Below are 26,230 nucleotides of genomic sequence, written 5' to 3' on the forward strand. Positions count from 1 at the left end.
TTACGAGTGACAACCTGAAATGCATGTGAATTAGTCCACCGTGCCCTGGAATAAAATATGAGTAAGACAAGGCTGATATACTGGCTCATTCAGGCAAGCACTCTGCTCCTAAGCAGTAGGCAGAGAATTTGCACACCCAGCACTGTAAGGAGCTGCAGACAGAGGAAGTGTCTTCTCAGTCAGGGACAAGAGGTTATCTTAAAAAATAAGCCATAAAAGTTTATATCCTTTCCTATGTCACAGTGAAATTTATCCCACATCACTTGAGCCATACAAACAAGAGGCTTAGTGTAAACGAGTGGCTTGCTTATGTCAGTAAAGTGAGAGGAACCCCTCAGACAGATTTGACTTCTCCATCCATCGTTAGGAGAGAGTAAGACACTTTTCAGAGGTGGTTATCACCGAGTATTGGGGTGTAGATACTAATATCTATGAGAAGAGAAATGAAACCTTTGGTTCTGTCATTGCATAAGTTTTCTGCTATCATTGCTCCCTGGAGATGTTTGAGCCCGGTCAACATTACTTATCAAAGCCGTTTGAATTTCTGCAGCTTTGAATAAGCTAAAACTACAGGTTTCAGCATGTTTCCCAAAACCAGGGTTTTTCTGGTGTCATATATCCGTGGGCATTGAATATGTGCAGAAGGGCTACGTGTGAAGTATCTTATCAAATTAACTGCTCTCAAATTAAAAAAGTTAGAAAGAATATTTAGATTTCTGGGTGAGGGCGTGTGTTTAAGCATGACTCAAATTTTGCTGCAGTGCTACAGCAAGATGTAGGAGAGGACAACTGGCTTTGGGCAGTGGCACTGCTTTTTCATCCGCTTCTGGAGCGCTGCTGGAACCCGATGCCGGCTTTCCCGCATGAGCTCCCCAGGTCTGCCCGGCCATCACCTGCGGCTCCTCATTGCCCGGTTTTAAGGGATGGGCCTAGGGGTAACCGGCCCGGGCAGGGTGACGCCCCGAACGGGCACGGGGAGCAGGGACGCGAGGGGCGCGGACCCAGGGGTCCCACGGCCGGGCCGGGACCCAGGCGCGGGGCGCACCCCTCGGCGTCCCCTCGGGGCGTTGTTCGCCCCCCGCGTCCTTCCTGCTTCCGGGGGCCGCCGCGGGGAGGATTTGCCGCAGATGACATCAGCTGTGGATGCTGGAAAGGCGGCGGCGGCGCGGAGGATGCGCCGGCTCCCCCCCTTCCTCCTCCTCCTCCTCACCAGGTCCCTGCCCTGCACCGTCTCCGTATAAAAGCGCCGCCGCCTTCCCACCCGCCCTCACTCCCTCCCTGCCGCCTGCGGAGCTGTCGCCGAGCGGCCCCTCTGCGCCCAGCGCCCCGGAGCCGCGGGGCGGAGGCGATGGCCACCGTAGTGGTGGAAGTGGACTCGGAGCCTTCCTGCAGCATCCCCAACCCGACCTCCACCTCGCCCAGCCTCTCCCACCGCTTCCTAGACAGCAAGTTTTACCTGCTGGTGGTCATCGGCGAGCTGGTGACCGAGGAGCACCTGCGGCGGGCCATCACCAATATCGAGCGAGGTGAGGCGGCGGGAGCCGGGGCGCCGCAAGCAGCGCCGCGACACCCCCCGGCGGCGCCCTGCCCCTCCCTGGGCGCGGTCGGGAGCCGGGATCGGCCCCGAACCGCATCCCGCCGAGCCGCGGGCTCCGGCTCTTTATTCCCCGGGGAGTCCCGCCGCAATCGCCCACCAACCCACCCACCCACGTTCCCCCGCGGGGTGCGGGCGCTGCGGAGCGGGGCTGCGGGAGCCGCAGCGAGCCCCCTCCCCGCCATGGCTGGGCGGAGGGGCCGGGTCGGGAGCGCAGCGCCCGCCGCCGAGCCCGTCTGCCCGGAGACACCGGCGGGTGGGCGTGGCACGGTCCGCACTGCGGTCCCGGTAGCTGCTCGGGGCGGACAAAGGGCGGCTGGCGATGGGGCGGGTGGGCTGGGCTGGAGCTGCGGGGCGGCTGCCGCCCGCAGTCCCCGTCCCCACCGCCACGCTAAGCCGGCGGGGTTCGGGGCGTTTTCCCTCTCGGCGGCAGGGGCTGCGCGGGCGGGAGCGCAGCCGCGCCTTTGTGTCTAACTTTGGGCGCTGGGACTTTTCTGTCGTCTGGACAATTTTTCAGGACCCAAGTTCTATATACGCGTTTATATTCCAATAAAGAAAATCCATATGAGTAACAAGGCTGTTACCCCAATGCTCAGCCTCGTTATTGTCCGACTGCGGGGTCCTCTGACTCGGCATTTATTTGTCCTTTTCTTAAGACGGCGATGCAGGGTGGTATTGCAAGTGAAATGACGGTTTTATAAGTTTTCGTTGTGGTTTCTGATACAATAGATTGTAGTGTATATGCGGAGAGGAGGGGGGAAAAAAACCAAACAAAAAACCAACAAGCTGTTGCGGTATTAGTGGAATAAAGCACGAAGAAAATTATTGCCGGACCTTACAGTTATTTAAACTCAGTTGATAGCTGATTTTATAATTTGTATTTTTTTGTTCTGGGTTGGTGAAAACAAAGATTTCAGGAACTGCCATTGTTAAGAGTGGAGAAGAGATCCCGGAACGGGGAATTGGTAGCAGCCTTGTCATGTAGGTGTGGTTCAGCAGTCCAGCTAGGACTTCATCTGTGTCTCTATTGTTGCTTTCTTAACCGTTGTTGCTTTAGCTGGTTATTTCTCAGAATTCTTTTTCATTACTATTTGAGGGAAAAGGCATCCTCCTCTCAGCCAACCAGTTTCATCATAACCTGTTCATCTTTATTGCTACCATTGTCTCTTTGGGAGAGCTACTGAGGCAGGTGCTTTGTCATTCAGAGCTTCTTCAGCATTGCACTTCCTTAACTCTATCTAATTTTCAGCTGTGTTAGAAGAGAAGTGGTTGCATTCTAATTAAATTGTCAAAGATTATAAAGCAAATTGGTAAAATTTCTTCCCTCAAGACGGCTAATACCCTTCCTCTGAAGAAATGCTCTCCAGTCTCTTCTTGAATCTCCTATTGTACAGTCACTGCTGCATAGCTCAGTTGCTGCTATCTCCTGCCACTAAGCAGAACACCCACTTACAGGTTTAGATGTTTAGAGGGAATGTTTGGCCTTTTAATTCATCATTTTGGATTAGAAGTCACCTTGCTGTTCCTAGTATCAGACCATCTGATTGAGATTTTTGCGTGCTAAGAAAACTCCTTGGTGAAATTTTGAGGTACGTTTTTCTGGATGAATACAGTGGGAGTCTGACGCTTTGTCTATGTGAGGCAATTGTGGGCTCAGAGAATATTTTTCTGTTTGGAAAGTCTGCTGTAGTCTGGAAAAAAACCCCACTTCTTGCTGCCTTTATTCTCAACATAGCTTTAAATGCATTTTGGTTCTTGATAACTCTGCCTTACTGTCTTCTCTGGTACATCTCCTGAGTACCATCAGTGAAAACTGTGGATTCATGCGCCAAACTGCAGAGCAACGTGTCAAAGAAAACATCTGCTGATAGCACATCAGTGGCGTGATGCTACGCAACCTGGTGGAATGCAGAGTCATTTCTTAATATATCGTGGGGAGGGAATGGTGTGGCGAGACGCATTTTCATTAATTACATTTTGGATGTGACTTTGCTAAGGGGGCAATTCTCCAACCCACCGTCCACCAAAAGAGAAGAGGGGAGTGAAGAGAAAGCTTCAAGATTTTTCCACTGATTTAGCAGATGCTACTGGGTGTGCCCTCCCTGCTGTCTGATTATTCCTGTGTCTAGTGGCACTGCACTCTTAAGACTGCATAAAGAAAGAAATAGCTCCAGTTCCGCCATGTTTACAGCAGTAATGTCCACACTGCTAAGCCATCATTGGACTGACCTTGGATTTTTCATCCACATTTACCTTTGTTCTGCCCAAAACCTGATATAGTGATATCATTCATTTAATACATTTTGTTCTGCTGTAATACACATGCATAATTTTTGCATCCAGATTGCTGAATCATGCTGTTGCATATTCTGGATAGTCTACCCAAATTCCAGCTTCAGCTTGCCTGCATAGGGCATAAAGGCTTTTATGTCCTTGGCTTTTTTTTTTCCCCCCAATTTATTTTGGTCTGAGTCCTGTATTTTGGACATTGTCCGGCTCAATCAGGCAATGACTGAGCAATCTTGACTACATCTAATCAGAATCTTATCCCTACAGCAAATTAGGATCATATCTAAAGTAGCTAGGGGTGGTGGACCAGTCCTTTCATTAGCAGCGTTGATGAATCATAGTCCATGTTGTTTAGCGGACCTCCAGAAAGCATTGTAGTTTCTCTGCCCAAGCTTGATGTCATAAGCCAGGGAGCTATTTCTCTTCAAGCTTCTTGAAGTTCAGCACTCATTCATTCAGTGCACTTCAGCTTTGTGATCAATGTCAGTTTCATAGTTATTGTTTTCATATGTGCTCTATTTGTATGGTATTATATCATCTTGGTCTTCTTGCTCTCAGATATTCCAACACCTGGAAGATATTAAAGCCTGTTTAGATGTATTTGCCTGCCAAAACTTGTCCCAAAAATGTACCATATGGCCAAGTGCTTTCTGAGAAAACAAAGTAAGGAGACTTGCAGAAGAGTCTTGCTGCTTATGCCTCTGAACAATGATGCGTCAGTCAGGAAGTGGAGGTGGCTGGTTATAGCTCAGTTATTTTTCTCAAGTGGTTATGGAACACACAGGCAATACTGTATTTTCAATTTTTTCTTGAGATTCACATGGCAGCTACTTAATTGTTGGTAGCATGTTACAGTAAGCTTGCTGCTACCTTTATTTGGATGCTGACAAGGAAGAGCCCTGGATGCATTCTTCTTGCAGAGGCTTCAGGCTCTTGAAATGCAGATGTTCATATTTGCATGGAGAACCTACTCAGAGGTGCAATGGGAGACTAACACTGCAGATCTGGTTTCTCTGCTATTCCCTCTTTTCTTCTCATGCTTCATCCCTGCAACATGGCTTATGCCTAAGTTCTGACATTTCCGCTGCCTTGAAACAGAGAATACATATAGCATGGGGAGTGGCATTGAAGTAACATCCACAGCCTGAAACCCTGAGAGAAGTGTTAATTCTAGACTCATTCTGAGGGGTTGGACACAGACCTCTTCAGGCATCTTGTTGTCAAACCCCAAAGTGGTCTAATCCAATAATTCCATGCAAAAGCATGGTCATGTGGGGAGGGGCCACCAGACACCTCCTCACCAGCAATCCATTTTATGTTTGCCAGTTCATTTCTGTAAATGTAATGATGGTTTTTTAGGAAAAAAAAATGAGTGCAATTTTGGTTTTCAAAATTGCAGTAGTGCCTGGACTCACTAGTAGTGTTACAGCCTGCTCATTATTTCAAAAGTAGATTTTCAGAACAATTTCAAAACAAAATTATATAAAAATCTGAACTGTATTCTTTTTTTTTTCCAAATTGTTCATTAAAATCTTATGGAAGAAAGCTAGAAACTTGTCTTTTGGCTGCAATGACTTTTTTCCCTGGTTGAATTTCAGTCCTTAAAAATCTACTTTGGAATAATATATTTTTTTTGGTCACATAAGTGTCAAGTGTCTTACTTTTTAAGTAGCTGGGGGAAAAACAGTAGGGAACAGAGATGTGCAATTTGGTTTTTTAAAAAAAAAGATCAAGCACAGCATTTTCAAATTCAAAACTGGAGTTCTGACACTTCATAAATAAAAGATCACTTGAATTTTAATTTAAAATATGATATGCTTCAAAGATACTGAATGAAGAAGTCAGCAATTTAATACTTTGTATTTAAATATTAATTAGCAACATGCTAGGTAATGCTGTCTTTTTCTTCTGAAACGCACAACCTGACTGAAGTGTCCTCTGGGTGATTCATTTTTGTTTTGTAAATTTATATATTAGGATTTTAAAGGTATGTCAGGGACATTGGTAACTTACTGTGAAGTGGCTACTACTGCAGTTCTAAAGCTGGGGCCTTAAAGAAGGGTCACCCTTTGGAAAGGCAGATGGTTTTTTTTCTGATTCCTGTCAGAATCCTTCTGAATGTATTTTAAAAAATTGCTTTGTGTCTTGGAAGAAAGCGAGGCTGGGCTTGGAATTCAGAAATCTGCAAATAGTTTGAATGCAAATAGAAAAGTACTCAGTTAAAGCTTCCAGTGGTCATGTGTCAAGCTACATGTGTTTTGTATTTTGAATTTTAGGAATCCGATCATGGGACACAAACTTGGTTGAATGCAACTTGGATCAAGAACTGAAACTCTTTGTGTCTCGCCATTCAGCTCGATTCTCTCCTGAAGTTCGAGGTGAGTTTAAGAACAGAACTGCAAAATTACACTCTGAAATTGCCTGGCCCAGTAGTTTTAGGGCCTTTTTAAAGTTAAGAAAACTCACCTTTCGATTGAAGAGTTTCTTCATGTGGCGCCAATCTAGTAGTCCAGTCCTTATTTTCATAGGTGATGTACACACAAAACAATAACTGGGAAGGCTAGCTCATAGTGGGACAGAGCCAGAACTGATGTCACAGCTGCTGCGCTACTGCAGCTCGAGCCCTGTATTTCTTCCCAAAGGACTTGAACTTACTTATCTTTCTTGGTATGAGAAGCTGCATTATGGTGAGTCTGCCTTCACTCCCAGGAACTTTCTTTGGCTTGTATGAGGAAATCAGAAATGTATAGGGTTAGTAAGACTAAATCTCTTTTGCTGCCTTTTTTCCAAGCTCATTCTTCCTTAAGAGGATTCACAAAACTGGTAAACAAAAGTTTCAATTTATTGAATGAAGTATAAAGTTTGGGTTTGCTCTGGTTTCACGAGAATCAAGTGTTCGGTAAGTTTTCTAAGATCTCCTTACTCTTAATACCATTGCTGAATGAGTATGGATGAATTTAATTAGGTTTCTCATGTGAACACATATGACCTTTTCAAAGTAGTAGAGGTTTCTGTCATTGGTGAAATCATTGTGGCCATATCCACATTGAGTGCTGTCATACAGTACAACCTACTACTGACAAGTGTTAAAAATTCCAGCTTCTGGAACCTCTCTCATGTGTGGTGAAAAAGGGCTATGAAATTTTGTATCATACTACTAAATCACCTTCCCGAGGTCAGTTGCTATACATTTTTGACAAAGAGACCCTGATGCCTTGCTAGCATGACAACATTGGTTTTAAATAATGTTCAAAAATGTCTTGTGTAACTAATTTTTTCTTCTTGCAGCTTATATTAAAGCAGTTTTTGCTGTATTTCCCCATATCTAGAGAGAGTGAAACACTGCCAGGGTTAAGAAAAAATTACATACTTCTATGATTCGTCCTCTGGTTTGAAAACCAGCACAACTAATAAAACAATACACAGCATGAAGATTTTTGAGTAAAGACATGTAACCCCTTATTTATGTGAATGTAAACTGGGGCCTAAAATACTTGTCTTTCATTTCATTTTAAATGTCATGAAGCCAATTCAGTTTCTCAGTGACATTTGTTGCTTTGCTTTACAGAGAAAAAATTTAAGAAATGCAAAATGCAGTGGATCCCATTTTTGCCATATCTTTGTTTGACTTTAGAAACTTAAAGATCCTGTGTTGCTCTTGTAGCAAAAATATTACAGCATGACTTGTGTTTTTACTACTTCTTTCAGATAATACATTCTAATACCACTGTGTGAATTAAAATAAAACAAATACTCTACTTTCATAAAATAAATAAGATAAGATAGTGTAGCCCTTTTTCAGCAGAGAGAATGTAGAATTGTTTAGGAATTTTTCTCAGGGAATTATATTTTTGATTTTTTTCCCCCTTGTTGTCTAGACTTTGCTGTTTAATCTGTCATTGTGTTGAATTCTAGCTTAATTGCATGTGACTGGCATTCATCAACATCTCTGACAAGCAGAAATGAATGTGTTTTTCATGACTGCACAATCTTTAAACAATAAACTGCCAAAATCTGTGTTTACAAAGCATGAAGGAAGCCTGAAACTTGAATAAAGGCAATATCAAGGGATAAAGCTATCCATTTTGACCAACTTCTCATCTAAAATTTTGTGGAGAAGTGCATTTGTACCTCCAGAAGCCCACTGTACAGATCAGAGAATTATTTTAGTTTCTTTCTGCTGTTCTCTAATATTGAATTCCGTATGAGGCTCCTTTGTATCTTCTCTGCTGTTTGGCAGAGAGAAGGCTTTTTTGTTTCCACATTCTAATAAGATGTCAGAGTGTTTGCTTTGTTGCAGCACCCAAATATTAAACTTGGGTGTTCAACCATTGAAACGGTGGACTTTCAAAGAGATGATTGTAAGTCTGTATTCCTTTATGGTCCCAAACTCAGAAATGGAATTTAGGTAACTAGGTGACGTTTTGTCCAAAGGAAGTATTCATCCAAGGTGATGGGATTGCCTGTGGAATGTAATTAAACAACCTTTTTTTTTCCAGCCTTTTGAATCTGAAGTCTCTGTGCAGCTCACATACAGGGGCAGTTTACTCTTGAGGAAGGCTCCTGGTTTTCTCAGGTCTGACTGCTGGCTGACTGGAGCCTATTTGATTATCATGTTTAATTATGGTAATTGGGGTGGTGGCTCAGTACGTGCTTGTGTGCTTCTCAGAACAGCTTGAGGTTATGGACAGCAGCAATGTGAAGGGTAGCAATCTTTCTGCAAAAGGAAGCTTGGAGGAAATGGGGCCTGTCCCCATGCTGTACACCTATGATGTCAAAAGAAAGACATGCAAGAGATTGTCTGTCAAAGCATTTGTGTGTTTTCACTTAAAGAGTTTAAGGTCCGATGCCCCTCCCTGTGTATAGCAATGTAGGTACTGGTACTGCAGGGAGCGTGATTAGATCCCAAGACTATTTTTGTGTTCTTTTCAAGGGGGTGGGTTTCTACAGTAATATTTGTGCACATTGTATTCAGCTGTTGGGCAATTTATGAGTGATTTGTGATTCCTTATAAATAAGATTCAGAATGGAAATTCCTGCGGCTCTTTTCTACTACCTTGTAAAGCAGCTGACTTGGCAGACTCCTTAATTATTATTCAGATCTTGGAGAGGTGATGTTGCCAGATGCCGGTGAAAAATGAGTAACAGAACTAATTAAATGGTTGCCTTGACAACAGGCAACATGACTTTAAAGGGGTGTTCCAGTGGTGCCTCTGTTTTCTTTGTCGTGTACTGATAACTTCCATCTTATGGTAATATGAAAAGGACAAAAAAATGCAAACAATGTACAAGCTGGAAAAGGAAACATGCATCTGGTAGTGAGGCAGAACAAGTGGAGAGTGTTGGAAAGAGCTCTTTTGAAATTGCAGCTGTACCTACCAATCTTTGCTTAATTAACAAGAAAGTTTCAGCTGCATAAAGCATCCTCACAAAAGACCATGTTTTTGGGTGGGGTAGGGTGAAGCTGTTGAAGGCCCTTCTGTAAGATTTGTGCACTGGTATTTTTTCTGTCAGTTTCCATCTGGAGACACTTAACTGTTGCATTGGTGCATATTCAAGCCTTTGTCTAGATAAAATCCATTTTATTTAAATAGCTATTCACCCCCAACCTTCTAATAAATACTGCTCAAGCTATGCACTGTGGCTACTTTGTACTTTGTCCTGTGGTTATCAAAAACATCTATGCATTTCGTATGTGAATAGCACCAGGAGGCCTCCTGTTGCCCATTAGCCAGTGCAGAGGCCAACTGCTGACTTAAGTGAGTCCTCCCTTACCTGTGCTGAGGACTATTTTATTGCCAGCCTGCCTGCAGCCAAAGGGGATCTTGGCAAAGTGCAAGACATGTTTTATTTCCTTTTGGCAGCTATCTGCATCTGCAGCAGCAGTGGGCTTCCCTCCTTCAGCCTTCCTAAGAAGTCTTTGCTTTATGATACTGTCATTGTTCCATAAAGCCTTAACAACTTCCCTTCTGACAGTTACCATTTCAAAAGTTATGGTTTTGGGCTGCTCATAACCTGTGGAGAATTTTTGGATCTGGGAATTTTGGTCAGCAGTGTGCACAGCTCTGTATTTCAATGAAGTGGTGTATAGTCCCATTTCCTTTGTCAAAGCAGATCTAAAACCACTTAACATCACACCGAGTAGCTTGCCATGTGAACTTGTGGATCACTAATAAAATCCTGAACAGCATGAGTTTTGTGCTGATTTACTTGAAAACTGCAGTTCATCAAAATTCCTCAAATCAGGACATAGGTACTTGAGCTAAACCTGTTATTTGAAATGAAAGAAAGGAAGTCAAGACCAGATTTTTCAGGTGCTATCAGAATGCCATAACTGCCTAGGAATTAATTTTGTTTAAGATCTCAGGTGGCCTGGTATGCACATTTAGGAACATGCTACAAATATGATTCTTCAGGTATTGAGAGGCTGTGTTCATAGCTGGAGTAGCTATTGAGTGGGATCGTTTTAGCTCATTATATGTTTGAGGAAGTTAATTTTAGTTGGCTGCAAGACTTGCTTTGTGTCTCAAAGTATTTGTGCATTGAATGAAAGAAAATGGAGGCAGACTGGAAAAGGTAATTGAGCTGACTCACGCTGCAGTGGCTGCAAATGGTGTCCCTGCAGGGTGACCTGCAGCTGCCACTGGTCCAGGGCTGCAGCCGTGGAGCAGCTCAGCAGCACAAAGCCAGGAGCCCCTGGGTCCTGTTGGAGGATGTTGATGGGAGCATATGCACTGGGCTATTCCTGAGCTTTTTGTGGGGAGATGCTAGGATTTTGGTGGTTTGGGAGAGGATTACAGTGTAATACCCTATGTGTTTGGGTACAAAAATTGCCAAAACCTTCTTTTCTTAGTACTATTTAAAATTCTAGAGATTCTAATAAGTCTCTTTGTCATCTTTTTTACAATGAGTAAGGTGTTGCACTTATGTGACAATCATTCTGGCATTGACTTCCATGTCTGCTTTTTTTAGGAAAGATCTCAAAGAAAATTCGCATGCATTTGCATTACTGCCAAAACACTGGTACCTGCTGATTCACACTAAGCTATTAGTGTGAATCAGCAAAATTAGTGAGAGGTTATTTTTAAATGCCTGTATCAAAATTAAATACAGTCAGTTCAGTTGTTATAGAATAGCCCCTGTTTTATGCGCACAGGTTTTGGCTTGTGTGAGGCAGCTACCAAAGGCATGGAATTAAGTTAGTTATGAATAATGATAGCATTTCAACTGCATTATGAAATTTGAATCCCCATTCCTCTTTATTAGAATGAAAATTAAGCATACCTAATGCTTAATATGCCTATTATATTCACAGGTATATTCACAAAGGTTACTTTGTTAAGGGTTTTCTGATAGAATTATAATTCTTAATGTGTTGCTTGTGAGATTCCTCAATCTTTTTCGTAATATTTTGGCTGTGTGGGTTTTCTGAAACTGAAAATTTCAACACTATTTTATTTCTGACCTCTGCCCAGTATCATTTACAGATGACCTACCTCTCATCTCTTCCATCATGGATTTATGATAAATATGTAACCAGAATATTATTGCCACTTTTAAAATCTAATTTCTTTTTGTCATGTGCAACATTTTTGTCAGATGTCTGTTTTTCTTAATTTTGTTAAGATTTATGTACTTTACTTTTGTGGAATTTGTTACTTTCTCATCTAATTTATCGGCTACTTGAGAGAAATATTAAAGGTTTTAACTGGACTTTATAATGAGAAGACACTTGATCCAAAGGCCTCTGAAATAATTGGATTGGATTTTGGATTAGAGAAAGTACTATCTAGTATTTTAAAGTTAGAACAAAAACAAAAATACCCCATAATTAGCAAAAATGAACATTTTATCTTCTTTCTTGAAAGATACAAATATTACTTCATATTAAGTGAATTGCCTACCCCTGTATTCAGAACCAGACCCAAGTAAGAAGAGTTGAGACACTCCGTGTCTCCAGACTGGGTGCAATGGGGAGCTCATGTTTATTCCCACTGCCATCTGCAGAATGAGAGTTGACACTGTGGCTACTGATAGCGACCTTGCAAGTGCTCCTGCTGTCATCTGCCTTGTAGAGACAGGTACAAGAGGTGCATCCACGCTGGCTGCAAATCCATGTGATCCTGACTGCCAGGAGTATTCCACTGTACCTCACAGCCCCCATGAGTAGGCGAGTTAAGCACTGCAGTCAGTCCCAAATAGAAAGCTGGATAGTTCTGTAAGAAAGGTGCATGTTTTTGCATCAACCCCCCAGATGATCCCACCAAAAAGACAAGATGGTTAGTTTGGGGTTGTAGTTGCTGGTGATAATCTGTTCCTAGAGCTGAGAAGAAAAGCAGTGCTTTTGGTGACCTGGATTTGCAGATTTTAATCTGTGATTCAAAACCAGTTGCTGATAAAATAAAAGATTGAGTGTAAAAAATTGTATTAAAATAATAACCAGTTCATAAACAAACTTGTGTCAATTTCAGTATTGTTTTGGTGTTGCAATTTTATGTATTTTAGTACTTCAAAGCTTGTCTGTAGTGGTGAGATAAATCACCATCCTGTGTCCCTCTGCTCCTGTCTCATGCATTGCTATGTGTGGGACATTATGCCCATCTGCAACTCTGGAAAGCTTGGGGTGTTATTTAAAAGAAGCAATCAACCTCACAAAAGAGCCCTCCAAAGCAAAACAAAAAAAAAGAAATCTCTTGCAAAAGATTAGCCATATTCTTAGACTCTATAATCTCTGAGTGGTTCTAAGGAACTACGCAGACTTTCACCTGGAAGTCAACTCCCCACTGTCAAAGGCTGCCTTTGTCAGTTCTTTCCTTCAGTCTCTTCTTCAGAAGAGACTGATGCCAGCTTTGGCTCCCATGTCCTGAGTAATGAATAAGCTTTCCTAGGTCTTGTAAGCTCTTTCTGGTGGATTGAGTATCTCCCCCACACCTGAGAGACTGGAAAGAGCAAAAGCAAGGAAACTCATCGGTCCAGATAAAGGTGAGTCAATAGGTGAAGACAAAACCAAAGAAACAACGAAAACCAAACCAATTAGAACGGTGAAGAAAATTGCTCAACACCTCACACAGGCAAAATGATTCCCAGCCAGTCTCTGAACAGCCCCGTCTTGGTAACTAAAAACCCAACCTTCTTCATCCACTCTAGCTTTTGTTGCTGAGCATGACGTTGCACGCAGGTATTTGTGTTCCAGTCAGATTTTTTTTTTTGCTGACACCATTGTTTAACTTCTCAAAGTAAAGGGGATGAAATTTGACAGAGCCCTAAGAGAGGCCAACTACAGGAGTCTTGCTTCTGATCTTAAGGCTTGGAAGTAGTACACATCCTGTCATGGGTACTGTGGTCTTCCAGCATGCTTTCTTAACCTCAGACTGTATCCTATAGTTTTCCTGGTCTTCTAGAACTTGCACAACACTTGGAAAAACTTTTTAAAAATACATATTTTGTATGTGTCCAGTACTTTAAACAGATACAGAAAGTAAGCCTTCAAGAGTATCTTGGGATAGGATTTAATGCTTGTCTCAAAGCAATAATTTAATGGCATTGCTCATAGTAATTTATATAGTACTATTTATTTTTTCAAACCTAGCATTACTAGCTGCAAAGCTTAAATTCTAAAAGTTCATTAGACATGGAAGATTTAAATATTTTTGAATACTAATTAGGCTTTTGCACATTTACCATTTCCCAGCAACTTTACATATTTTAATCTTCCTGTCCCCTGTTTCAGTAATTCCATTCTTTTTGTGTTTCAGTCTGCTATCTTATCTATCTATCTACCTAAAACCTACTCTTAAAAAGTAGGGATGGGTGTCTTTCAGCATCAGACCATCTCAATGGCCTAAGTAGTTCGGGTGCACCAATTGTATTCTTGAGGACTCCCTAGTGAGAATACTTGCTCTGCACCTAACAACCCTCTGTACCTATTAAAGCCTGTAATTATAACAAGAATCACATTTTGTCTTCAGCTTTGGTGGGATAGTGTCATTGTATGTCAAGCAGTGGATTATCATGTGAAAGGAGACTTTGCCAACATACTCATTTTGTGATGAATAGAAGGATCTTAAAGTATTCATCTGTTAGGAGCTGTTGAGTGGGGGAAGCTCATTTACTGGGTTGTGCTAATTGGTGTGGGTTGTGGGTTCTCCACAGCCATTTGTAGACAGTAATCAGAGGAAGGAGAACAAGAATACCAAGCCAGCAGATTTCCTTAAACATTACAGATTTACTGTTCGGTCTCTTGAACAGTATAATGCAACCATTCATTAGACCCCCTACATACCTAAAAAGGAATTGTTTTAATTTCTGGACCTTTTCATGGGCTGTGTGCACCCTTTGTAATTAATTTGCTTTAAATTAAAAGTATATTCTGGGCCAAGAAATCAGCTTCTTACAAACAATCTGGAAAATACTTAGAGATTCACTTTATTTGGTGTATCTCTACTTTTTTGAGTTTCACACAGCACGTTACGCACTTGGAGAGTTGATGCTCCTCTGACTTTCATTCCTAACTGGAGTTTTCATGCAGTGTTGAGAGACAGCTGGTAATCTATGTAATTATATGTGTCCTCATGAATTCGTAGAGTGCTCTGAGAATCAAGTGAGTTTTTAACACAGTGCTGCTCTCCAGGGTAGCAGTTGTGTGTTGTATTCAGCGTGTTATATTCAGGGCAATATTCCAATCCTGCAGATTTAACACTTTTTGCCTTCGTGTCTAGACTTTTAGTCAGGGATGATGTTAAAGAAGGGAGCACCCTAAGATCTTTAGAGCTAGCTGTCAGGCTAGCTCTGCACAGGGCAGTCCTGTGTAGAGCTAGCCCGACAGCCACAGATGAGCTGGTACGTCCACCCAGGAGAGTGCCACCCCAGACTTCAGTCCCTTGAAGAAGAATGATCTCACCAGTGATGGGCCTCTGAGAAGATCCATCAGGAAAGTCTCACCGCACAAGCATTTATCTTCCCCACAGCTCTGAGTTAACAGGGCTCGACTGCCTTGTTTCAGAGACAGCTTTGGTAGCCCTGCAGGGGCAGTTTTTGCATGGACACAACAGAGATCAAAGGCTTTATTCTGTGACACTAACATTAAAAAATGTTATTTTCCTTATTTCTTTAAATTTCTTAAGCTTGTTTTAAACCTTGTATCCTGTTCCTTTCTTTCCCAATATGCTGTTTGCAAATCAGCAGATGTTTTCAGGACTTGAGAGAAGCTTGTGTTCATCCAAGATGACACTTACCTTCCTTTATCCATGCTCTTCCTCTTGGAACCTTCCTATATGTCAGAGTAAGTCATGGTAACTTAGTGGAAAAATGTGAATGACATCTTGTCAGGTTTGGATCTTCCAGGTGCACTGCCTTTCTTGGAGCTGCACCACAGCTGACAGTAAATAAATGTGTACTTTCTAAGAGATGAGTTTAGGAAAAGCTGTGCAGAGATGACTCTGCTCACAAATTATGTTTTGTAGTTTTTACTTTTGTTTCTGGCTTCCCTCTGCTATTAAATATGTTGGAGTTGACATCTGTCCCAACTTTTTTATTGGTCTTACTTTTGGGCAGATGGACGTCTTTGTCAGTGATTGTTAACTTAGTCTAAGCAATAATCAAATCAAATTTAGACCAAGTCCTTGCTGAACCCCACCAAATCTTACTCCCATGTACTGTTCCATGTTTCTGACTGGCTTGCAAAGATGGGACACTCGCAGAAAACACTAGGCCAGTATTAGACCGGTTGGTTTTTATTAGATAGTTTAGGTAACTTGGTTGGTTGTTGGCTGTGGAACTGGATGCCATAAAACACTTCATCAATTATCATTGAGGGAAAAAAAAAAGAGAGAGAAAAGGTGTTTTCCACTCAGCAGAGACAATTCTGAAACCAGCAGAGATACGGCTTCTGTGCAATTGTAGTCCTGTGATAACAATCACTGGATTGTAAGTGGAGTTACCAGACAGGTTTTGTCCACTCTTTGTGGTCAAATCACAAACTGGCCACAGAAAGCTTGGAATCACTTGCTTTAGGTGATGGCACACTAACAAATAGATTCACTGCTGAGTTTGATTTTTTTTTTAATTTTTACTGTAGAGATTTAGACTTTCCATGTTCTCACCAAATAGTTAATAAAATCTTGAGAATTACTTTTGAGATCCGGTGAAATAGGAAAATCACAGAATCGTAGAACTTAGTGATTCTTGCAGTCCCTTTCAACTCATGGAGTCCAGCTCCTGGCCCTCCACAGGATACCCAAGGAGCCACATACACCATGTGCCCAAAAGCATTGTCCAAACAGTTTTTGAACTTTATGAGGCTGATGCTGTGACCACTTCCCTGGGGAGCCTGTTCCAGTGCCCAGCCACCCTCTGTGTGAAAAACATTTTCCTTGTATTCATCCTAAACCTCCCCTGATTCAGCTTCATGCCACTTCCTTGAGTCCTGTCGCTGGTCATGAGAGTGAAGAGATCAGTGCCCATCCCTCTGCTTCCCTATCACAAGGATGTTGAATACCACAGTGAGGTCTCCCCTCAGTCTCGCCTTCTCCAGGCTGAACAGCCAAGTGTCCTCAGCTACTTCTCATATGACTTCCCCTCCAGAAGAACAAGAAAATACAAGCAATCTCAGTCTTTCAGCTCTATTCATATTTCCTTGTTATGTATAATGTCTTTTAAATTGTTACAATTTTCAGAAGTCTGTCTTTTCCAGTGCAAAATAAAGGTGAAATTCTCTTCTGGTTCAAAATCCATTCCCACCTAATTTTCTATGTAAAATTAATCAGATCATGCAGGTAAAGCTGGTTTATTGAAAAAAAAAAAAACCTTCAAATTAGCAGTTAAAAAAAAAAAAGAAAAAACAACTGAACAAACCCCAACTGAGCAACTGATCACATAATGTTTCTTAACTTCCCATTTTTGGAAGTTGCCTTACAAGGAATTGTGCTCCCTCGTGCTGCTTTTACCAGTAGATGGCATTCTCAATGCCCATGCTCACTGCTGTGAAGTAAATGATGACATTCTACAGCCAGTATGAATACTTCTGTAATGTTTTTATGTCTTAGTTCTTAATGTGAGACATATGTTTCTATTTTTCTCTGAGATCTTGCTGGGAGTTTAAATTTCAGAGACTTCAGCTCTGTTGACTGTGAAAGATGAATCCCTCAATATGAAATGAGCTCAGCAAACTTCAGATCTCTCAGTGTCAATGAAGGAAAAGCTCATTCAGGTCAAGAACTTTCTCAGGTTGAAGACCACAGATAGTGATCATTTTATGAAAAGGCTTAACATTAACTCTGCAGAGCTAGTAGGGGAAAAAGCAAGATCATTATACATGGCTAGATTTGTGCATAAATTAACACATCTAGATACAGATAAGAAAATCAGCCTGACGAGATCATGTATTCTCTGTTTATTCTGGGTACCTCCAAGAGGCCTGAGCATCTCCTATTCAGAAGCTGCAGTATAAACCGCAGTAAGACCTGGAATAGTGCCTGTCTCTCTCTCACAGCACAGTGTGGAATAAAAGACCTGAGACCTAAGCGAGTAGAGTCTGACTCACTTGTCAAGTTTAGTATATCTCAGGTTTTTTCCCTGTCCTCCCGTCTCAGTGCTATGACTTTCTGTTAGGAATATAGGAGTGCAGTAGCAGGTAGTTTGACAAAGCAAATCAGTATTGTCCATCTAAAAATACTTGTAAGTGTTCATACAAGTTAAGTCCCAGTGTGGCCTTTTTTCTTTCTCAGAGATGGAAAATAAATATCACAGCTTTCTAAGTGACGGTAGAACACGTAAATCATAAATCGAGCTGTATCGTAAATCAAGAGACCTGAAGTTTACTTCTTAATTTTGCCCTTGAACTATGTAAAGACTGACTGTGGCAGTCATAGTCAGGTGCTGCGGACAACCCATGATTTGGATTATTCATTTGCAGTAATGTAATGGCATTTAATTCTTTTTGTCTTGCTTCAGCTTTCCATCAAGGCCAAGTGTACCAGGAGGGAATCTAATGTCAGTGATTTATGCAGTGTGGTCTTCATTAAAATTCAAAATGAAAATTCAACTCTCTTCAAATAATCTAGTAAGATACTAGCCAGATGTTAAATGTAAACACTAAAGGGATCACTCAAATTGATTTGAAAATAACAGTAATAGAGATGGAAAGCTGAGATTAGCCATTTGTGAAATTGTGTAATTCCTTCAGATTTCTGAGTTGTATTAAAAAAAGAGCACATTAGAACCTTTTTAATAAACAACACCTGCATACATTTGCATGGACAAAATCTTTTAATATATGCAAATACTGGTAAATGGACAATCAAATACTTTTCATCTCATTTAATTGCGGTGGAGTAGCAGGGCTCTCAATGCTTACTGAAAGCAGCTCTTTGTAGCATTCATTTAAAAAAAACCCACTACCTAAACAACAAAACAAAACAAAACAAAACAACAGACAAAAAAAAAACACCAAAAAAAAACCCCACCAGAAAATGCCCAAAGACAGCAGTTTGTCTTATTGTGATTACTAAAAAACACTTTGACGAATTCTGCTTTTGAATGAGTGTAAATTATGAGGAATTTTACTGAAAGCAGACAGGTCTCTCTGGATCTACCCTGCTAGGTGTTAAGGCAGCATTGGACTGCTGTTGAAGAATTGCAGTCTATAGATCCTAGGAATGCTTGTGAAGAACTGCAGTTTGTAGATCCCATCTACAGTGAGTTTGAAGGATATGGCTGTGAGAACTATGGTTTGTAACAGGTTTCTACATGTAGTAACATGCAACACTGCTGGGTTGCTGTGACACAGCTAAAGTATAGCACTTCTCTTCTATGGTATCCTTGCCAGTCTGCAGGGTGCTGGAGCTGGAAATAAATTGACTTCTATTAGACTTAAACCTCTGTAGGAAACTGAGTGTCTCTACAAAAACTGTAAGCCAAGCTGGTGAAACACTGCCTCCCATCTTTAACGAAGCTCCTTGTCAAGTGGTAGTGAAATGCTTTGAAGTACTGCCACGTGGTTATGGAAGTGTGTGTGTTGTGATTGCTAAAACTTTTTTGCCAGCTCTAAATCCAGGAATGCATATAAGGTAAAAGTTAAAATGTCATGGGGAAATTAAGGATATCACATTTGGATTACCCCTCTGAGTTTGGCTTAATGATTGACACAACCTTCAAATCCCAAGGAAAGAAAAGTGGCAAGGAGTAGTCTTTTGCCTTTTGTCACCTCTGTTGAGCCATCCCCCCACTCTGCATGGCTGCTTATCCCATGGCTGCGGGTTAATTAGGAGAATTTAAGGCTGAGGATGTGGAAGGGAATTTAAATTGCATCTGTATGGATTAGAATCTGTTGGAGTTCATTAGCATGCAGGCACAGTTCCTGTGCCTTTCTGCGCCTCTGCCCAGAGCTTGCAACTTCCAGGCATTTCCACAGTCCCTCAGATCTATTGTGCCTTATGGGCCTGGCCTGCATTTTCATATTAGCACAGTTTAATTAGGCAAGGAGATATTGCCGTGACACCAGAATTATCTATGGTTATGATAGATCAATATTTATTACAGAGACTTTTTTTCAAAGAAATGTCTGCTCTGTTGGACAGGTTTGCTCATTCAGAGGCCCTAGAGCCATTTAAGAAACAATTAAATCCTCTCTGGTGGGAAGTGGAATATTAAAAAGGATTAACACTGACTGACCATGTATTCTGTCTAGTTTCATCTGCATTGCTCTGCTTTGCTGTTCTTATCTGATACGTAGGTTTGATAGAGGGAGTTGGGTTTGAGGGCTGCTGCCCTTTCCTTGCACCACTGCAGAACATAGTGAGAGGATGTCAAACGGGTTAAGGCATTGGCTAAAAATTATCAAGCCCAAATGTAAATATATGTAGCTGTAGAGTAATTTGCAAGCACTGTGCTGGGAAGAAGTTTCTACATAATTCCGTTAAATTTATTCTGATTATCCAAATTTTCAGTGAAAGGTGAGTGTGGCATAGTCTAGTGCTCTAAACACTTGTGTGAGTGGCCGGGTTTACAGAGGCCGTACAATAAATGCCAAATGAGGACAGCTTGCATGACCAGGTCATTATTCATTCTCTTTTCATGATTTTTCTCCTCAAATTAATTTTTGTATTTTCTACAAGGGAAGCAGTTTTCCCTTTTGGGAACATGTTAGAACAGTATGCAAATTCTGCTAATTTATGAACATTCACAAAGGTCTTGAAACAGAAGCCATAAATCAAAACTTCTTAGCAGAAAATGTCAAAGTGAAAGACTTATTTGTGCATTTTCCTTATGTATGGCTTTATTTAATGTGTGTTTGTAATACGGTATAGTAGAAATATTTCTATTTTTAAATTTGTATTTCTCCAGTTAATGAGTTATGAACTACACAGTAATGTTACTTTGTGTAAGTGTAGCCATTTCCAAAAAATACTGTAAAGATCATAATCAGAAAGCTAAAAAGTATGCTCACACTGGCAGGTACCTGTGATTTGACAAGTACAGCAGAGATAAATCTCTCTTTTATTTGCTGGAGCCTTCAAATATAAACTGAATTTGTAACAAGTCCTGTTCCTGTGTGTGAAATTTCTCCTTTTGGAAATTAGTCAGAAATTTGCACTTGATCCCAATGAAGGCAGTGTCAACTCTTCCATTGTATATTTCTCTTTTCCATAGGTAAGTACTTTTGTCTTAAGCTAAGAAAGAATACTTGTCCTTCTCTACAACTTAGAACTATCATAGGTCCATTCATTGACATCTAGTAATAGTTCTCCTTTTAGTGTAATTCCCTTTGAAAATTAAGTGTGCCAAACTTAAAATGTATTGTGGTTCATATGGAAAAGATTAAAATACTGCATCTCTGCCTATAATACACAAGAACAGAAGCTTCCAGTAGAAATCTGATGGCAACATTTACATTTCTTTAGTCAAGAGAAAATATTAAAAGTCATGAGACTTCTATTGCCCAAGAAGGAGGAAATAAATACTACCTTGTTTTAATCTCTGGGAGGGGAAAGTGCAACTATGTTGTTACTGAGTTCCTTAAGCATGCCCATGTGTTGTTTTTTTTCAAATTATTATGGTGATTCTAAAAGAGTACTTGAATTGTGTTCATTTAATACTGGGAGGGTTACATGTCTCACCAGTGCTAACACTTTGTCATTGTAATGAAGTACAGTTCACAAGTGCCCATAATTACACAGCCTCTGTACAATCAGCAAGATTTCTAAAGGGAGTCTATCACATCTAAAAGAACACTTTCTTCATTGCACGGTCTTAATTTCACCTGACATTTTGTCAGCCAGGGCACAAACTTTCTGCAGAAAGCAGGACAGTATTCCTGGTCTCCTTTAGACTAAAGAAGGTGGAAAATTAAATTATAAATCTGCTTCTAATTATGTTAACAAATTATTACATCATGTAGATGAACCTGCTGTAGATCTTAGATATTTCTTTTATTGTTTTAAGCAATTTGCTCTATTTGTTATGCATGAAATATGTTTTTGATAACCTGTGTTGATCATACTTGCTAATGAACCAATACCTACAATTACTGCACTTAAGCATGTATCTTCAGAACATACAATGTTAGAGGGTTGCTAATGAGCTCAAGAGTAGTTGAAGACACTAATTAATTTAATCAGGGTTGTTTTGCCTGCCAAAGTATAGGAGGATGGATGCTGCCACTGGAAGATGCTGGAGGATGTAACCTGTGGCTGTGTATTTAAGGAAAAGTTTGGTTGTCAGTCTGTTTCAGAAACTGGTAACGCAAAATGTTTTCTCAGTTATAAAGGCAGTAGATATTTAGTACCTTACTCAGATCAATTTATTATGAAGCAGCATGACACTTTGTGCTGTGAATCTTTATAATGCCCAGAGGCCTTCACATGAAAATTGCTCATTTAATTTTCACTGGATTACTTTTTTCATTTAAACAACAGTAATAATGTAAAGTTAAGTGCAGAGTTCAAATAACTTACAAGGGTCCTTTCCCAATATTCTTAACCTAATTTTGAAATATTAATATTTTTGAAATGCAGCTTCACATTTCAAAGATAATTTTATTTTTTGTGGGTCTTATGTGGAAAGCTCATTGTTATCAGTTCTCTTAGTCCAGCCAGAGCAGTGTCCTTACCACCGAAGCATATAGGACATTTTTTAAAGGAAATCTTCTGCCAATCCAGCAGCTTGAAAGAAAGAGGGCAGTAAACACAACTTGCACTATGTCAGTGATTTCCAATATCAAAAAAAGGGACCCAGAATAACACTTAGATCCGTGTGGTTGGAAACCAGGCACATAAAAGATGTACTTTGTCATTGATATGGATATTGCTAATGCAATTGCCTGTGAGAGTGTAGTCTGCCAGATAATGAATAGGTCAGCTCTGGCACAGCCTCTCAGGCTGCAGCCACCATCCTCTCAGGCAGAGGAGGAGTGATGTGCTAGTGACAGCGCTTCTCAGGGGAGGAACGACAGAGACTGAGGAATATATCAAGGGGGAGATCAGTGGTAAACAGACAGACTAGATGGCTTTTACTCACCTTCTATGTCATCTCTGGATGTCCTCCCCGGCTATAAAAGAATAAAGTGGCAGAAATTTACTGTCATATCATTTATTTCTGCATGGGCTGAAAGAATGTCCTTCAGTTCCTTAAGATTTAATTACGTCCAGTTTTTGTGGCTGCTGGAAGAGGGAGGGAGTAATTTTTTTTCAATTTTTCCTTCATTTTCTGCCCATTAGTGTGCTTTTTCCATAAAAATGCACCCAGGCACCAATCCATGGGGCTGGAGCTGTGGTCTGCTCAGACCTTTTGTGGCACCTGCTCACATCTTCTGACAGGCTCAAATGTTGAATGAGAATGACCAACCCCCTAAGGTGGGGATGGCCAAAGACCCCCTTGGTTTTCACAGCTGCCAGCTGCTTTCTTGCTCTCTCAGTTGTAAGTACAGAACACAGAAGCCAAAGTAGACACAGGCATTAAATTGAGAGCCAAGTTTGCCAACCATGTTTCTGCATTTTATGATTGAAAATCATCAAGGTAAGGCTGCAAGAAAAGAGCTCCTGAATCACTCTGGAGGGTTGAATTTGTTTTTCGTGCAACTTTGTTTTGAGATGGCTTTTGAAACAAGACCATCCCAAAGTACTGGATTTGCTACATCCATCCATCCTGCAGCCAGCCCTAGAAGAGATTGGCTGTAATGCTGACTGAGAGGAGGAGAAGCAGGTGATGTGGGAGACTAGAGGAAACTTTCTTTTCCCTGATGTTACTCAAAGGCTTACTGAATGGGCTTTATTCATTACTTGCAAAAATGTTTTATTGATTATACCAAAGCGCAATGTAACTAGTATTGCCTTAATTTTAATTTTTTTCCTTTTTTAAAGCCAGTAAAAAAAATACAATCTAGACTTTTTAAAAGCCTTTTATTTTCTTATATCAGCCCAAAGGAAATCATGCTATCTCCAAAGTAATAAATACATTTTTTTTTCCCTGGAGACAATTCTTATTAATAGTCTATGCTGGAATTCAGACTTGAAATAGCTTTTGTGTTCCCATGAAAAGAAAAAAGTGCATTATATACTTCATTTTGCATGTCATCTTCAAACATTAATTTGAGGTTAATCAGTATAAAGGAAAATTCTTGCAAAGCTTAAACCTTTAATTTTACCAGGTGAGTGGCTCTTCAGTGCTCAGATAACCTGTTCAGAACAGTCATCCGCAAAAAAAAAAAATATAAGAGGATAAAGGCAGACTCATCATTATTGTGTTTCTTTATAGTTGGGTTTGGTTTTTTTTGTTATCTCATTCCTTTGTTAGCAGCTTCCTTCTACAGTATGTACCTAATAAGTGGGAATAAATTGCAGCAAATCTTTACATGGTCACGTTCTTCAGAACATTAAATAGTCTGTTTAATTACAAAGATATCTGCATTTGTTAACAAAGTAATAAAATGCACAAATATGGAATCAGTCCCCAAGTGGGAGACCATATGTGCACAGGAATGCTTAGTCTGCATAAACAGTTAGCAGTTTATATGTGTATGTATAATTTGCATAAATGATGTAGGGGCCAAAGTTGACACAAGACCCATGTGAAAAATTATTTTAGTATTAAATGTTCTTCCTCTTTAATGAAACAGGAGATGGGAAGCCATGCCTTTGTGCCTTATATTAACAGATTTCCATTCTGAGTTTCTGTGGAAAGAAAGCTGAGAAAATTTTCATTAATATCAGAGGAACTCATATAGACACATTGTACGTAGATTGTATTATCAAATATGACTAGTCAGTGCTGCTGCAAGCCATTCTATCTGAACTTAATTCTGCTGCTGCCACATTGCCACTATGTGGTCCATATGGTTGTGTGGACCACAGTGTAGTGCACACTAACAGAGATGAAGGCAAAGGCAAGAGCTTCTCCCTTGGAGCATCCGGGTGTGCCCTTGTTCTGGATGTGTGGGTCAGGGAGCCAAAGAGCCCCTGGTTATGTTTGATCTGTTGGAAACCCTTCTTCCCTTTGTCACACTTGCTTGGACTTGCTCATATGTTTTTTATGTTACTCCACATCTTTTGAGGGTTTCCCGTCTAGTTAGACTCTAAGCCCATCAGCATAGGAAATACGTAATTGTCATGAAGACCACTGGATTACTGTAAAGGCCAGAACTAGATGATTCACAGGAAAATTTTAAACTCAGGTAATTTTAAATGTGACTTCATTTTTTATTGTATTTATAGAAGAAAAAAAACCAATTTGAACACTAGAAATGTAGCTGAAAACCAGTGTTTTTGTGAACTTTAATTTCGCATTTCAGAATGGTACTATAGACTTTTAACTTCCCATATGTTTTTCCTAAAGGAAGCAAATTACTGTAGTCAAATGGTAAAACACTCAGAACCAGCTGACGAATAAAAACCCTGAAAATGTCTTGTGTCTGAGCTCTTGAGCCATTCCCATGATATGGTTATGACCTAGCTTTGACAGGTACACTACAAATTATCTAGAATGTTAGATGGATTTTGATTAGAAATATAGCCAGATCACAGGAGGAAATAAAAGAAAACAATTTTTTTGTTATATTATGTTTATATCCATTCTGTTGATTTCCTTTGCTAGACCACTTCTTGTGTGTTGCTGTGGATCCAGATGTTGTCTTACACTTGTTCCTGCTCCACGCAGAAAGCAGCAATGCCAGCTCATGACAGGCCCACATGCAAGCCTTACTTAAACTATTTAATGTATTGTTATACAAGGTTGCCAGGATTTTTTTAGAAGAATTATGCAGAAATATGATACTGAGTGAACATGAAATAATAATGTAAGAAACTGAGCTACTTCTCATCAGACTTGAGCTCCAAACCCTTTGCCAGCTCTGTTGTCCTTTTCTGGAGCTGCTCCAGCAACTCAGTGTCTTTCCTACCATGAAGGGGCCAGATCTGAACCCAGAATTAGAGGTGTGGCCCCATCAGTGCTGAGTACAGGGGGACAATCCCTGCCCTGCTCCTGCTGGCCACACTATTGCTGGCACAGGCCAGGATGCCATTGGCCTTCTTGGCCACCTGGGCACTGCTGGCTCATGTTCAGCTGCTGTCACCAGCACCTTCAGGTCCTTTCCAGCCACTCTGCCCCAGCCTGTAGTGCTTCCAGGAGTTGTTGTGACTGAAAAGGATTACCTGGAAATTTGTCTTGTTGAACTTCACACCACTTTAAGTGGCCTCAGCACATCAATCCAGACTGTCCAGATGTCTTTGTAGAGCTTTCATAGCAAAACTCCCATCCAACCTGGTGTCATGCACTATCTGAGGGTGTACTTGATCCCCTCATCCAGATCAGTTATAAAGATACTAAACAGGACTGGTCCCAGTACTGAGCCCTGGAACAGCACTGGTGACCAGCCACCAGCTGGATGTAACTCCATGCACCACCACTCTTTGGGCCTGGCCATGCAACTGGTTCTTTACCCAGCAAACTGTGTACTCACCCAAGCCACAAGCAGACAGTTACTCCAGAAGAATTCTGTGGGAAATGGTGTCAGAAGATTTGCTGAAGTCCAGGTAGACAACATCCATGGCCTTTCACTCATCCGCTAAGTGGGATACTTTGTCACAGCAGGAGATCAAGTTAGACAAGCACATTTCCTTGGGGCAGATTCCTTGGTTGTCCACCAGCTGCTCCAGGACATTATCTTCCATACCCTCCAGGAATGTCCTAGGTTGTTTCATCTTTGTTGTGTTGCATTTCCAGTAGATATCCATTAATTTGATGTTCCCCACAAGCACAAGAGTCAGTGATTCTCCTAGCTGCCTATAGAATATTTCATCTGCTTCTTAATCCTGGCTGGGGGTCTATCCTGGACTCTCACCAGGATATCTGCTGTGT

At 40.9% G+C, this 26,230-nt stretch overlaps 1 protein-coding gene across 1 annotated transcript in view; it reads left to right on the forward strand.

Moving 5' to 3' along the window:
• The first annotated feature begins 1,168 nt into the window (after window positions 1-1,168).
• MAP1B (microtubule associated protein 1B) overlaps window positions 1,169-26,230 on the forward strand; it is a 71,468-nt gene continuing 46,406 nt past the window's right edge. Inside the window, exons 1-2 of the mRNA XM_030968617.1 lie at window positions 1,169-1,526; window positions 6,160-6,261. Of these exons, the coding sequence (XP_030824477.1) occupies window positions 1,349-1,526; window positions 6,160-6,261 (280 nt within the window). The 5' untranslated portion in view covers window positions 1,169-1,348. The remainder of the gene's footprint in view (window positions 1,527-6,159; window positions 6,262-26,230) is intronic.

Source organism: Camarhynchus parvulus, chromosome Z, assembly GCF_901933205.1.
Source record: "Camarhynchus parvulus chromosome Z, STF_HiC, whole genome shotgun sequence".
Classification (NCBI taxonomy): domain Eukaryota; kingdom Metazoa; phylum Chordata; class Aves; order Passeriformes; family Thraupidae; genus Camarhynchus; species Camarhynchus parvulus.